The sequence below is a fragment of the Eleutherodactylus coqui genome, chromosome 11, assembly GCF_035609145.1.
Source record: "Eleutherodactylus coqui strain aEleCoq1 chromosome 11, aEleCoq1.hap1, whole genome shotgun sequence".
In the NCBI taxonomy this organism is placed as follows: Eukaryota; Metazoa; Chordata; class Amphibia; order Anura; family Eleutherodactylidae; genus Eleutherodactylus; species Eleutherodactylus coqui.
The window spans coordinates 14,833,416-14,847,603 of record NC_089847.1 but is presented as its reverse complement, the minus strand read 5'-3'; the positions used below and the strand labels follow the sequence as shown (position 1 = coordinate 14,847,603).

Genomic DNA, 14,188 nt, shown 5'->3' with positions numbered 1-14,188 from the left:
CTGACGGGCAAGCAGAATGTTGTACAGAACCCTTTGCAATACACACACCTAAGGGCCATTACATGGGACGACTATCGCTCAAAATTAGTCTCGTGTAAATGCAAAAAAAACGTTTACGATTCGTTCACTTCTTGTTCTTGTTGACTGCCAGTCAGCATAAGAAAAGGTTGCAGGATTCTCGCTCAGTGTAAGTGCTCCCGCTCTGCAAGGAGTTGGCAAGAAACCCGTAATCCAGCGCTGCCTGTCTAAACGCTCTGCATGAGCGCCAACGATCTTAGCAGTGGCGTCAGCGCTCAGGCGACTGTCATCCAGTCTAAATAGGACATAAGAATGATATGGAACATGGTAATACGCATTTCTGTTATACCTTTTGCATATAGCTGTCAAGTTAAAGAGGTCCTCTTGTAGGCGCAGTGGTCATTCAGTGTGATAGCCATGACTGTTTGCAAAGTACATGATTCTCAGAGCAAACTACTAATGCTGGGTTCACACGGGACGTCTGCCGGATGAACGACCACACTAGTGTTGACGTCACCGCTAAGGTTGTTAGAGCTCGTTTAGACAACCTGATCACCGCAGGCTTCTCGCTCAGCGCTTCACATTCTAACGACCTTAAAGGGGTTGTCTCGCGGCAGCAAGTGGGGTTATACACTTCTGTATGGCCATATTAATGCACTTTGTAATATACATCGTGCATTAAATATGAGCCATACAGAAGTTATTCACTTACCTGCTCCGTTGCTGGCGTCCCCGTCTCCATGGCTCCGTCTAATTTCGGTGTCTTCTTGCTTTTTTAGACACGCTTGCGCAGATGGGTCTTCTCCCTTCGACTTGGCAGCAGCGGCGTTTTGGCTCCGCCCCCTTGTACGCGTAATCGCGTAGCTCCGCCCCCGTCACATGTGCCAATTCCAGCCAATCAGGAGGCTGGAATCGGCACATGCGACGGGGCGGAGCTACGCGATGACGCATACAAGGGGGCGGAGCCAAATCGCCGCTGCTTCAGGGAGAAGACCCATCTGCGCAAGCGCGTCTAAAAAAGCAAGAAGATACCGAAATTAGACGGAGCCATGGCAACGGGGACACTAGCAATGGAGCAGGTAAGTGAATAACTTCTGTATGGCTCATATTTAATGCACGATGTATATTACAAAGTGCATTAATATGGCCATACAGAAGTACTTAACCCCACTTGCTTTCGCGAGACAACCCCTTTAAGGTGACATCAGCGCAAATGCAGTCATTTAGCCGACTGTCGTCCCGTGTAAAAGGGCCATTAACACTGTCGCCATTTCACAAGGTCTAGCCATAAAAAAATACCAGATAACATGGGAGCCTTAAGCTGAAATGTTTGCCAAGGACAGACAAACAGCATGTGCAAGGGTTGATGTTAACATCTGCTATGATATGCTAACAGGTTAATATTATATGCTACAATTGGTTGTATTTTGTTACAAAGCTTGCTATTCCTATGATTGGCCACAACAAAACTCTCCTTACATCTTTTAATGTATATTTGGAAGTCGCTTTTATGGAAAATCCCTAATACCCATGCAACAGCAATTTCCCTAATAAGCCATAACAGTAAAACCCCCTTACAAATGTTGCGTATTGCTAAAACAGCTCTGACGTATCAAGACATGGACTCCACAAGAGCATCACACGCCTCAGCCAGTTTGCCTTCTTCTGTTGCTCCAGATGCTCATATGATGCCCACTACTGAAGCTCACATACCCATCGTAGTCAGCTTGGGCACACTGACCCGTCTGCAGCTCTTCAGCAAGCTGTTCCACATGTGATCTGCCACCTTTCAATCACCGCTAGCAGGAACTTTTTTTTAGCAATTTGTACTACAGGAGCGGTTTAGTGGGATCGGACCAGATGGCTTGGATCTTACTAAACCCAAGTCACTGGTTGCCCTTTCTTGGTCCACTTTAGGTAGGTAGTAGGAAGGTGGTATCCACTATATACCGGGAACACCCCACAAGACCTGCTCTTTTAGAGATACTCTTACCCAGTTATCTAGCCATCACAACTTGGCTCTTATGCAAATAAGGAAGATGGAACAATACCTCTGCAGCACCACCTAGTGGATGGCAGCATTCCTTCAAATCAATGTATGACTTTTTAAACAAGTCTTTAAAAAAATGATTGGGAATAAGAAACTAAGCCAGAAAACCATACACAGACAGCTGTTTCGGGGTGTTTGCCCCTCATCAGTGTGCAGTATGTTACAATGGCCTTGTAAGTCTCCTCACCCACCTCCTAGGTGACTCCAAACCCTTTCTAGGTGCTCTCTGACCCACTCACCTGCTAGGTGTCTCTACACACCTTAAAGGGGTTGTCCCGCGAAAGCAAGTGGGGGTATACACTTCTGTATGGCCATATTAATGCACTTTGTAATATACATCGTGCATTAAATATGAGCCAAACAGAAGTTATTCACTTACCTGCTCCGTTGCTAGCGTCCCCGTCTCCATGGTGCCGTCTAATTTCAGCGTCTAATCTCCCGATTAGACGCGCTTGCGCAGTCCGGTCTTCTCCCTTCTGAATGGGGCCGCTCGTGCCGGAGAGCGGCTCCTCGTAGCTCCGCCCCGTCACGTGTGCCGATTCCAGCCAATCAGGAGGCTGGAATCGGCAATGGAACGCACAGAGCCCACGGTGCACCATGGGAGAAGACCCGCGGTGCATCGTGGGTGAAGATCCCGGCGGCCATCTTCGCAAGGTAAGTAAGAAGTCACCGGAGCGCGTGGATTCGGGTAAGTACTATCCGGTTGTTTTTTTTAACCCCTGCATCGGGTTTGTCTCGCGCCGAACGGGGGGGGGGGGGCTATTGAAAAAAAAAAACCCCGTTTCGGCGCGGGACAACCCCTTTAAGGAAAGACGACCCCCCCCTGGGCCAAGTCACAGGCCTCTCACTAACTAAGCCAGAAACCTACTGCACACAGCTATCTGTGTATGGTTTTCTGGCTTAGTTTCCTATTCCCAATGATTGTTTTAAAGACTTGTTTCAAGAGTCACACATTCATTTGAAGGAATGCTGCCATCCAATAGGTGGCGCTGCACAGGTATTGTTCCATCTTCCTTATTTGGAGCAAGCATGGCCTTGTATGTCTCCTCACCCACCTCCTAGGTGCTTTCACACCCCTTCTGGATGCTCTCCTTGGGGAGAGAAAATACCCTTCCCTGCCCGACCCAATCACCTACTAGGCGGTGAGAGACGGCACCCCTTCCAACTTGGCTCTTGTCACAGTCACTCAGATCCTTACACTTGCCCACGATTCCTGCTTTCAGCACTTGAACTTCCAGAACGGCCTGATCACTTGTTGCCTACTATATTCCACCCCAACCGATGCCGTTGTCTCCAGATAATCCATGTCATTCACTTAACCTGTCGGTGGTTTTATGTTATGGCTGATCAGTGGATTCATTTCAGAGACGGGGATATCTGACTGCAGTGACTAGGCGGAGGAAACTGTATGCAATGAGTAGGTAGGAGCAGTAATTGGACCTTTCAAGCTATTTTCACCGCTGTCAGAATGTAGATACATGTGAATATTTAATGAAGTGTTGTGAGCAGGTAGGAGACCATCCTGGCAACCTTGAATTCTTGACTATTAACTCTCATTGTATTTTGATGGTGTACGGGTATATTAGGCGACTGGACATAAAATGAGAAGGAAATAAAGACCCCCGAGTCTGGAAGACCAACCCGGATTACTGAATGTGTTACTAAACTTAAAAGGCTTATCCTCTTAAACTATGGGTCAGTGTCGAACAAACTAATCCAAATGCAAAGTGCAACACTGTTCATAGAATGTCCTACCTACAAGAGATCTTGAAGTGGTTGTGCCACCAAAAGAAGTTATCCCTATGGGTGAATGCAGACGGCCGGGTCGGACCCGTGCCCCTGCAGTGACCCGCGGCTCACCCCCTCCAGTGTCTTCTCTGTGCTCTGCACTGTGCCGGCTGGCGCACAGCTGCACATGCGCAGAGCAGAGCCGGCGCGTCAGTGTTGACGTTTCTGTGCGGGCCTCTGCGAGGCTCGCACAGAAATAGGACATGCCGCGATTTGTTTACCGTGCGAGTTTTCATGAGGTCAAATCACGGCTGTCTGCATAGGATTGGATAAACCAAGCGTCCACAGGTGGAAATTCTGCGGGAAATCTTGCCACGGAATTTCCGCCTGTGTGCATTCACCCTATCACTAAGAAAAAGGGAACTCCAAAGAGCCACAAATCAATGGAGAGGCGGTCAAGCATGCGCCATTTATTTCAGATAGGTGAGTGTTTGAACTCTGCAATCCCAGCAGTCTCATTGAAATTAATGGAACACCAGTGAGCATGCTCGATCGTCGCCGGGGACCCACAATCATTTACTAAAACATTAACCCTTTCCAATCGACTGTCTGAGGTCTGAAGACATTATGATTTAAGGCTGCACAGCCCCGATGTTGGAAAACATCCGTCGGGGTTCTCTTACTGTATACTGCTAGCCTCTTTGCTATCGGAGCCTATCCAACGTGTCACCTCATGCAGTACTGGCTTTAGCCAGCAGATAGCGCTGTTTTATAATGGCAGAAAAAGAGTAAGCCCTCTAGGAAAACCAGGATACAAATTGGATTAGAAAGGGTTAAATACATGTTTTCTATTTTATTAATTTTTAATCCTTTTACTCCCCAGTAGAGATGAGCGAGCACCAAAATGCTCGGGTGCTCGTTACTCGGGACGAACTTTTCGCGATGCTCGAGGGTTCGTTTCGTGTAACGAACCCCATTGAAGTCAATGGGCGACCCGAGCATTTTTGTATATCGCCGATGCTCACTAAGGTTTTCATGTGTGAAAATCTGGGCAATTCAAGAAAGTGATGGGAACGACACAGCAACGGATAGGGCAGGCGAGGGGCTACATGTTGGGCTGCATCTCAAGTTTACAGGTCCCACTATTAAGCCACAATAGCGGCAAGAGTGGGCCCCCCCCACACACACAGTCAGCATAAAGATCGTTCTCCTCTGCCATAGCTGTAACAGCTGTGGCAGAGAAGAACGATGTTTGCCCATTGAATTCAATGGAGCCAGCAATACAGCAGGTTCCACTGAAAGCAATGGGCTGCCGGCGATCGCGGGATGAATTGTCGGGAAGGGCTTAAATATAGAAGCCCTTCCCTGCAATTCATCCAGAAATGTGTTACAATAAAAATATATACCGGCGTATAAGGCGACGGGGCGTATAAGACGACCCCCCAACTGTCACCTTATACGCCGGTAATACAGCGGAGCAAAGAATAAAAATCATTACTCACTTCACCGGGCGTTCTGCGGTGCTCCTGCAGGCTGTCGCTCCCTCCTGGTCCCCGGCAGAGTATTGCTTTCTCTACGAAGGGCTTTAAATCCCCGCCTCCAGAAACACACGTGCCTTCAGCCAATCACAGCCAATGACAATGATGTCATTGAATGGCTGTGATTGGCTGAAGGCACATGTGTTTCTGGAGGCGGGGATTTCAACCACTGCGTCCAGAAAGCAATGCTCTGCCGGGGACCAGGAGGGAGCGACAGCCTGCAGGAGCACCGCAGAACGCCCGGTGAAGTGAGTAATGATTTTTATTCTTTGCTCCGCTGTATTACCGGCGTATAAGGTGACAGTTGGGGGGTCGTCTTATACGCCCCGTCGCCTTATACGCCGGTATATATTTTTATTGTAACACATTTCTGGATGAATTGCAGGGAAGGGCTTCTATATTTAAGCCCTTCCCGACAATTCATCCCGCGATCGCCGGCAGCCCATTGCTTTCAGTGGAACCTGCTGTATTGCCGGCTCCATTGAATTCAATGGGCAAACATCGTTCTTCTCTGCCACAGCTGTGGCAGAGAAGAATGATTTGTCTTCTATATGTTCTCAATGGGGTCGGCGCTGCTGCCGCCAGCCCCCCTGAGCGCATATAGAGAAGAGAACAGAAATCGCAGATCGCACATAGGTGCGATCTGCGATTTCTATGGCCTAAGAAGGACCGTTGGGGTTCTTGAAACCTAAAATCACTCCTAACGCTCTCCCTATAGCAGCTCCAGCATCAACAGCACTTTCCCTGAACTATGTCAGAATGCATCTGTGGCGAGCCGCGGGCGGGCAGATTTTAATACTCGGGTGACACCTGATCTCGCCAGCCACTCACTGCAGGGGGGTGGTATAGGGCTTGAACGTCGCAGGGGGAAGTTGTAATGCCTTCCCTGTCTTTCTATTGGCCAGAAAAGCGCGCAAATTTCTCAGGGAAGAAAATGAAAGTAGCCCGAACATCGCGTGGTACTCGTCACGAGTAACGAGCATCTCGAACACCCTAATACTCGAACGAGTATCAAGCTCGGACGAGTATGCTTGCTCATCTCTACTCCCCAGCTCTGCATACATATAATACAATCTTCAGCATAGGTGCAGCTATAAGTAATCCTACCTGCTGACTGATTCAGACATTTGTAACATACTGTATTACATGCAAGTTATTTAGCAGATATGAAAACTGCAGCTCTAAAACCAGATTAATGTACAGACCAATAAAAATAACAAGCAAATCGAGACGACGCAGTCCTACCTTACAGGGCTAGAATCATGGGAACGGGTCATTCCTATATGTGTTTGTGCGAATTTCCTTAAAAACATGAAATGGGATGATTACCGCCCTCATTGTGGAGTATGCAGTTCTGCACAGTTAAAGGGAATTTTCACTTCTTGTCTACTCTCAGTCTTTTGGTTACATTCCGTATTCTAACTTTACCTCCTCTCCCTATAATGGTACAGATTAAGCAAACGGGACCAGGCTGTCGCTACCATCTACAGGTACAGCCCTTGTCAAATGAAACATGTACAGGACTATGGAAAATTCAATACCTGATCCCTGCAATCGTATTATCAGCAACTTCTGTGGAGGGAAAGCAGAGAAAAAAAAGCCAATTACAAGAAAAAATATTGCATTACAAATAAAAAAAAATGTAATAGGAGAGCGGCTCCGTACCGGAGTGCAACCCTTGTGCTGGATCTGTATTGCCCCCTACAGGACGAAGGAAGGGATTGGGAGAGGTTACAATCTTGAATTTGGGAGTGTCTGACGACGCGGGTTGCTGGTCTTGTGGAGACATCGCACCGTCAGGCTCATATGCAGAGGTTTGCTGCTCTTTGCTCCCATTTTCGTTTTGCATAGGCTTTTTCCTGGGGTGATCTGCTGCATCCCTGCAAAATAACATCACTAGAATACATACAGACTGACAGCGCAGCAGGCACTTTGGATTTGTATCACGTTTGACCCAGCCTTCTGTGCAGCTACTGCAACTAGGCCTTATCCAATTTATTTCAATGGCCGTGGCCCCATGGTGCTTGGGATAATATGGGTCCCAATGGCTAAGTGCATATGATTATTGAATTGTAGTATATCATAGCAATATACCAAAACTTAAATAGTAAACCCCTTTAAGATGGAGACGTTGTGTATTAACAGTTAAAGGGATTATCGGAGTTATTGAACTTTTAATTAAATATATTCCCCAAGAGTAAAAAAATAATACAAGAGCTTATACTCACCTCTCCTAACTCTCTGCTGTGTCCAGCGCTGCAGCTGAGTCTCTCCTGTGACACACTGCTTACAGGCTGCAGCAGCCAATCAGAGCGACATTTCCCCATCTCTCCTGTGACACACTGCTTACAGGCTGCAGCAGCCAATCAAGAGCGACAGCTCAAGGCTCTTGGTTATCTTTGATAACCAGAAGCAAGGAGATTTTGAATTTCCCAGGCCCTCACCAGCTTCTGCGCTTGCGTCCACCATCTTGCCGACAGGCACATGCGCAGAAGTCAGGGAAAGGCCCGTGGATAAAGACTTTGGGAGACAAATTCGGGGGCCTTAGGTAAGTAATTTAATCTACCCTGACGGATACAATCCACGAGGGGAGTTAAAATTTAACTTTTTTTTAACTTTACATGCTCTCTAAGCCTCTGTGCATGCACCCGATATTTGACCAGTGGCAGGCATGCGCAGAAGCCTATGGCAGGTCCTTGTGGAACCAGACCACCACGGGACACCGGGGGCGCTGGAAAGGAGTAGTTTCATGTCCCCTCATGGATTCGATCCATAAGAAGAGAAGAAACTCTATGCGATGACTGTTATCCACTGGATAATGGCGATCACGTTACTGGGGGTCTCACAACACGGCCCCCCATAACAGCTCCAGGCTCTCAGCTGATAGCAGGGAGCTATCACACACATAGACCCCGGGGCTTTACTCTACAGGGTCAGCGTGTTCTTACGGCCCTGTAGATTAAAGCTCAGACACCCAGGACGTGAAAACACGTATAGCTAGTCACTAAGAGGTTAATGTACGGACAAAAAAAAAAGGATCAGCAAACCGGAACTACTGTGTTCACCCAAAAAGAAGCCCTACCCCAAAAATAAGCCCTAACTAGATTACAGTTAAAAAAGCAATACATTACCCAGCAGGCTCAGTACAGGTCCTCCCGCTGCTCTCCAGAGCTCCAGTGCGCTCGCTTCCGTCGCTGTTTATAAATCTCCCCTTCAGGAAGTGACGGCTCAGAATGATTCTTGAGTGCTGCTCAGCCAATCACAGCGATCGTGTTGTGGCCAATTCATAAATCCCGCCTCCACAGCACGACGACTGTGGTTGGCTGAGCAGTGGTTGAATAGGCAATCAGTCATTGTGTTAAAGGGGCACTCTCATCTCAGCAAGTTATCCCCCCATTCAATAACTTGCTGATCGGTAAGGGTCTGACCACAGTCCTGTTAAAGCGAATGCAGTGGCGGCATACATGTGCAGTCACTACTACCATCACTTTAGGACGGTGCCGGGGGTTAAAGGGGTTGTCCCGCGAAAGCAAGTGGGGGTATACACTTCTGTATGGCCATATTAATGCACTTTGTAATGTACATCGTGCATTAATTATGAGCCATACAGAAGTTATTCACTTACCTGTTCCGTTGCTAGCGTCCTCGTCTCTATGGTGCCGTCTAATCTTCAGCGTCTAATCGCCCGATTAGACGCGCTTGCGCAGTCCGGTCTTCTCCCTTCTGAATGGGGCCGCTCGTGCCGGAGAGCTGCTCCTCGTAGCTCCGCCTCGTCACGTGTGCCGATTCCAGCCAATCAGGAGGCTGGAATCGGCAATGGACCGCACAGAAGACCTGCGGTCCACCGAGGGTGAAGATCCCGGCGGCCATCTTCACAAGGTAAGTAAGAAGTCACCGGAGCGCGGGGATTCGGGTAAGTACTACCCGGTTTGTTTTTTTTATCTCTGCATCGGGTTTGTCTCGCGCCGAACTGGGGGGCTATTGAAAAAAAAAACAAAAAACGTTTCGGCGGGGGACAACCCCTTTAAATCCCTAAATGGAACAACCCCGTTAATGTTGTACAAAGTCACAATGGATTGAAAACTTTCAAAACTGAATGTAAACATGAAAAAAAAAATCTTTAGTCTCCAGATATTGTCAGCTTGCTCCACAGTGAACTAGGAACTACTAATCACGGACAACGTATGGGGCGGACTGAAGCCTCATTTGCTTACAACCATTTAGAGGGGTCACAATTCGCCTAATATGGAGCATCCATACCTAATCTCGGCAGCGGGTTTCTCCGCAGCTTCTGTAAGAATAAAGCAAATTACTTTGTAAACGTTCTAAAGGTAATTGGTGAACGTGTGATCCCAAGGGAAATGCTGCTCTTACCTGGCCTTAGAATCTGCTCCAGATCTGCTTTGACCCATGCAGGAGGGAGGAGAGCAGCAGGACGGGGTGCAAGTTTAAATGTAAGACTTTTAGTAAACAGAGACTCTTTGGGTTCTGGAGACGTGACCCCTACATCCGCTGACGCGGAGCGTTGTTGTCCTTCACTCCGAGAAGCTGAAGGCTTTTCATTTTGAGACTCTGTAGAGGTTTCTTTGATGCGCTGCACAACCGCCACACTGCAAAATAACATCAGCCGTAACATCGCATATAAACAACAACAGACAGAAAGGTAAAGTATAGTAAAAAGAAAGGAAATCTGCATGCTGGAAGTTACCACCTCAGGCTATTTACACACGGACGAGGGGGGATATCGAATCATGATTCACGACCAGATATCGCCCTCGGCATCCATGTGATATCCCTGTGGATGGGAGGCGCTTTCATGGTAAAACAGCCTCACATCACTACGGGGAATCCTTCACTCCTGCGGGGCAGAAGGGATTCCCCTTGTCGGGGCTGTCACAGCAGAGGATCGCAGAGTTCTCCCAGGAAGATAGAACATGCTGCGATGTGTTTCCCGCATAGCATCACATTGGGGGGCTATGAAGGAAAACATTGCTCACGTGTACGAACTCCATTCAAAAGACGCGGTTCATATTTGTGCGCTGTTTCCGTGATTTTCTCGGCCGTGTGAAGCAGGCCTTGGTGTGAATGAAGAGACAGACTACAATAATAAATTTAAGGCAATAGACACCTTTGGGTACAGATAAACTTTGCTGCGACCATACATTAGCTGATCAGAAGCTGCAGGAGAGGGAAAGCAAAGACCCGTTTACACGGCACAATTATCCTGCAAATAGTCGTTGGACTGAGGGGCTGGATACATTACATCACAGCGCTTAAGGGTGAAGAAACCAGGCCGCTCCTTGGATACGACATCCTCAAATTAAGCAGAAGTGGGGAATGTTTTATGGACGTCAGAAAGAAAAGGAGTCTGAAGTGGCAAAGAACACTTCATCTTTGACATGGAGTGTCTCTTTAACAGACATAAGAGACTGTCTACTATGGTGGAAGATTTGGATGACTGTTCCTCATCTAAGGAAGAGTTGAGTCAGAGCCCAATATTTCGCCCTCTGAGTGGGAGCGGTCCCTGGAGAAGATCACGGAGTGGGACGCTGTGGGTGGAGGCGAGGCAGAGGAACGAGGCGACAATGTATGACTGTGCGACTTTGGAGACTGTAGTCCTTTCTAGGATCTGCCATGCGTATGTTTTGGTAGGAATGATTCTTCAGCATCAGATGCTTGAGCAATGCATACTTACCTTACCCAGACTGGAAAACCCACATGCCATGGCATGCTCCCTCATCGTTTTTTCAGTTCCTTTTGGTGTGGGGGGAGAGCCTAGGGCAGTGTTGGCGAACCTATGGCACGCGTGCCGGGGAGGGCACGCGGAGTCCTTTCTGCCGGCACGCGTGCTGTTCGCTGATATCACCCGGCCGTCGGCACTGCAGAGAGAGCTTCCTGCCCTGTCAAACGTAAGGCAGGGCAGCGCTGACTGCAGAGTGAACTTGATTGCCGGCACGCGCGGTCTTCTAGCAGCTCCTCGTACCCCCCCCCCCCGCCCCTCCACACATCAGGCCAATGGGAGCGCTTCCTTACTCCCCTGTCACTCCTATAGCGGGAGATTTAAATAAAGCCCAGACGGCAGCGGAGGTGAAGGAGATGCCGGCACGCGCAGGCTGTTGTCTGCTCCTCATATCCCCGCCCCTCCGCACAGCAGCCCAATGGGAGCGCTTTCTACCTCCCATGTCAGAAGTAGTGCGGGGATTTCCAATGCAGAGCCGACAACAGCCTTCGCTCAGTGAGTGCCTGTGGTGAGAGAAGCAGAGCAGAGCTTCAGCAGTAAAGAAGAGGTTTAAAAGAAGATCCTTGCTGCCTGGGTTAAAGTAAGAAGCGAACAGCAGTTACTGCAAAGATAACTGCTACACACATAAACACGGGCGTTTTGGCATTGCGGTGTCTGCCTCCGGATTCCGCAATGCAAATACTGCACATAGACATGCTGTTGGAAATCAGTTTTCCATGTCGCCGAGCGAAAATCAATTGCGACTTTTCGCTCGCGGATGGAAAATCGCAGCATGTTGTATTTTGGCCGCCTGCAGACGGGCGGGGCGGATCCGGCAGCGAGAATTCTCGCCGCGGGATCCGACCCGAGCACCTGCAGGGACCAGTGCGTACGCACCCGCGCCCCGCAGCTCCGGCTGTTTGATGTGCTGGCTTGCTGGGCAGACCGGATCCGGCAGCGGGTGAGTGACATTTCTGCGAGCCCTGCACAGAAATAGAGCGTGCCGCAATTTGTTTGCTGCGCGATATTTCTCTCGGCCAAACCGCGGCCGTCTGCATAGGATTGCGTTTGTTAACGCAATCCTATGCAGGCTTCCAGCAGCGGAAATTCCGCGGGAAATCCCACCGCGGAATTTCCGCTCATGTGCAGGCGGCCTTTGGCAGAACGCACACAGGTGGATTTGCATTGTGGAGTCCACAGCGGGCGTCCACCTCTGAACTCCACAGCAAATACCGCCCCATAGCATGCTGGGGAAATACGTGGTTTCACTTCCATGAGCAGAAATTGATTGCGATTTTCCACTCGCGGAAGAGAAATCACAGCATGCAGCGATTCTGTGAGGGCTACGCACGGATGGCTTCCATTGAAGTCAATGGAAGCAGCTTGTCCTGCGGCCATTCCGCAGTCATAATTACAGAATGGCCGCAGGACCTGCGTCAGCGCGGCATAATCTGTACTGCGCATGCATGCTGGCTGGTAGAGCCGCAATACAGATTATGAAGAACCCGGATAGGTACGCGGGGATCACTGGCGAGGCACAGGGTTGATTCCGCTGCGGGATCTGACCCGGCTATGTGCAGGTGGCTCAAAGTTCACGTTTAACCCTGTAATGACGTGGACTCGTTTTTTTCCCCATTTTCGTTTTTTCCTTTTCCCTTTTAAAAATCATAACTCCTTTATTTATCCATCGACGTTGCTGTATGAGGGCTTGTTTTTTGCGGGACGAGTTGGTCAGTACGATTACAATGATACCAAACTTGTATAGTTTTTTTTGCTGTACTACTTTTATTTTTTTGTAAAGACATCTAATTTTGTAAAATTATTTTCTGCCGCCATCATCTGCGCACAATAACTTTTTAATTTATCCATCAACGTAGTTGTGCGAGGGCTCATTTCTTGCGAGATGTCCAGTAGTTTATTTTAGTATCATTTCGGAATACATACGACTTTTTGATCGCTTTTTATTGCATTTTTTTCTGGGAGACAGGGTGACTGAAAGTGCATTTCTGGCGTTCTTTTTTTTAAATTTTTTCGGATGACGGTCACCATGTGGGGTAAATAATGTGCTACTTTGATGGACGCGCATCCAAAAAGCAGTTAAAATCTGCACGCTGTCTATTTTGAAGCGGCCCTGTCCTTTTTAGAACGACGGAGGTAAAATCATACGTCGTGATAAGCCCCGCCCCCTGACATGTTGGCACTTTGCGATAAATATGTGGGTTTTAGGTCGCAGTTTGGGCACTCGGACTCCAAAAGGTTCGCCATCACTGGCCTAGGGAACTTGAGCAAGAGGATCTTCACTTGGCAGGTCGCAGAAAAGTTAGGACTTGCTCCGCCACCTTACCTTCGGAAGGCAGGGAATCAGCTGAAAAGTCAGAGCAACCCTGACGTTCTTCCTCAGTAGGGTAATAGCGGAACTCTGTCACAAGGCTGGGGTCACACAGAAATTTAGCGGAATGACCGCACGGAAATACCACGAGAATTCCGCGGCAGAAATGCAGCTTCAAAACCCACAGCCATTCGCCACGGATTTTGAAGCGGCTTCGCCACCTGCATTCCGCTGTGGCCCTCTCTCCCCATAGAGAGGAGAGCGGCCGCCACGGAAACGGGGAAAGAATTGACATGCCTTTGAATTCTGTGCGGCATGTCAATTTCAGCGCGGCTTCGCCGCAACGGACCAGCCGCAGCGTGTGGATGAGATTTTTGCAAATCTTGTCCACTTTGCCGCTTTATCCCGGGATAGAAAGCCACGGACGGAATTTCCGCGGCAATTCCACCCAGTGGGAACCCTGCTTAAAATTCAAAAGGAACTCCATTATCTGGAAGACCTGCGGCCAGAAGGTCTGCCTGCTATGGATGCTAAGCTAAAACAGATTCAGCTTAGTGACCGCAGATGTGACTCAACTCTGTAGTACAAGTGATAAAGTGATTGCAAGTTCAAATCTCCTATGTGTACTAAAAAGAAAGTTAGTCATGAAGGAGTTAACGTACTGGTATATAAGGAACAGAATCCATACCTTGCCTGGGCAGAAATCTTCTCGGACAACTCTACAAAACAACGAAAGAGTCATGTCTAAGTATAGTTCAAGCTCTTTCATTACTTATAAAAAGTTCAACAGCTTCAATATACTTTGT

The 14,188-nt window shown here is 48.5% G+C and overlaps 1 protein-coding gene across 1 annotated transcript in view; it reads right to left on the bottom strand.

Moving 5' to 3' along the window:
• TDRD12 (tudor domain containing 12) overlaps window positions 1-14,188 on the bottom strand; it is a 73,487-nt gene that overhangs the window by 41,373 nt on the left and 17,926 nt on the right. The window contains exons 9-10 of the mRNA XM_066582310.1: window positions 6,876-6,906; window positions 6,580-6,636 (exon numbers count right to left, since the gene is read on the bottom strand). Coding sequence (XP_066438407.1) covers window positions 6,580-6,636; window positions 6,876-6,906 — 88 coding nt within the window. The remainder of the gene's footprint in view (window positions 1-6,579; window positions 6,637-6,875; window positions 6,907-14,188) is intronic.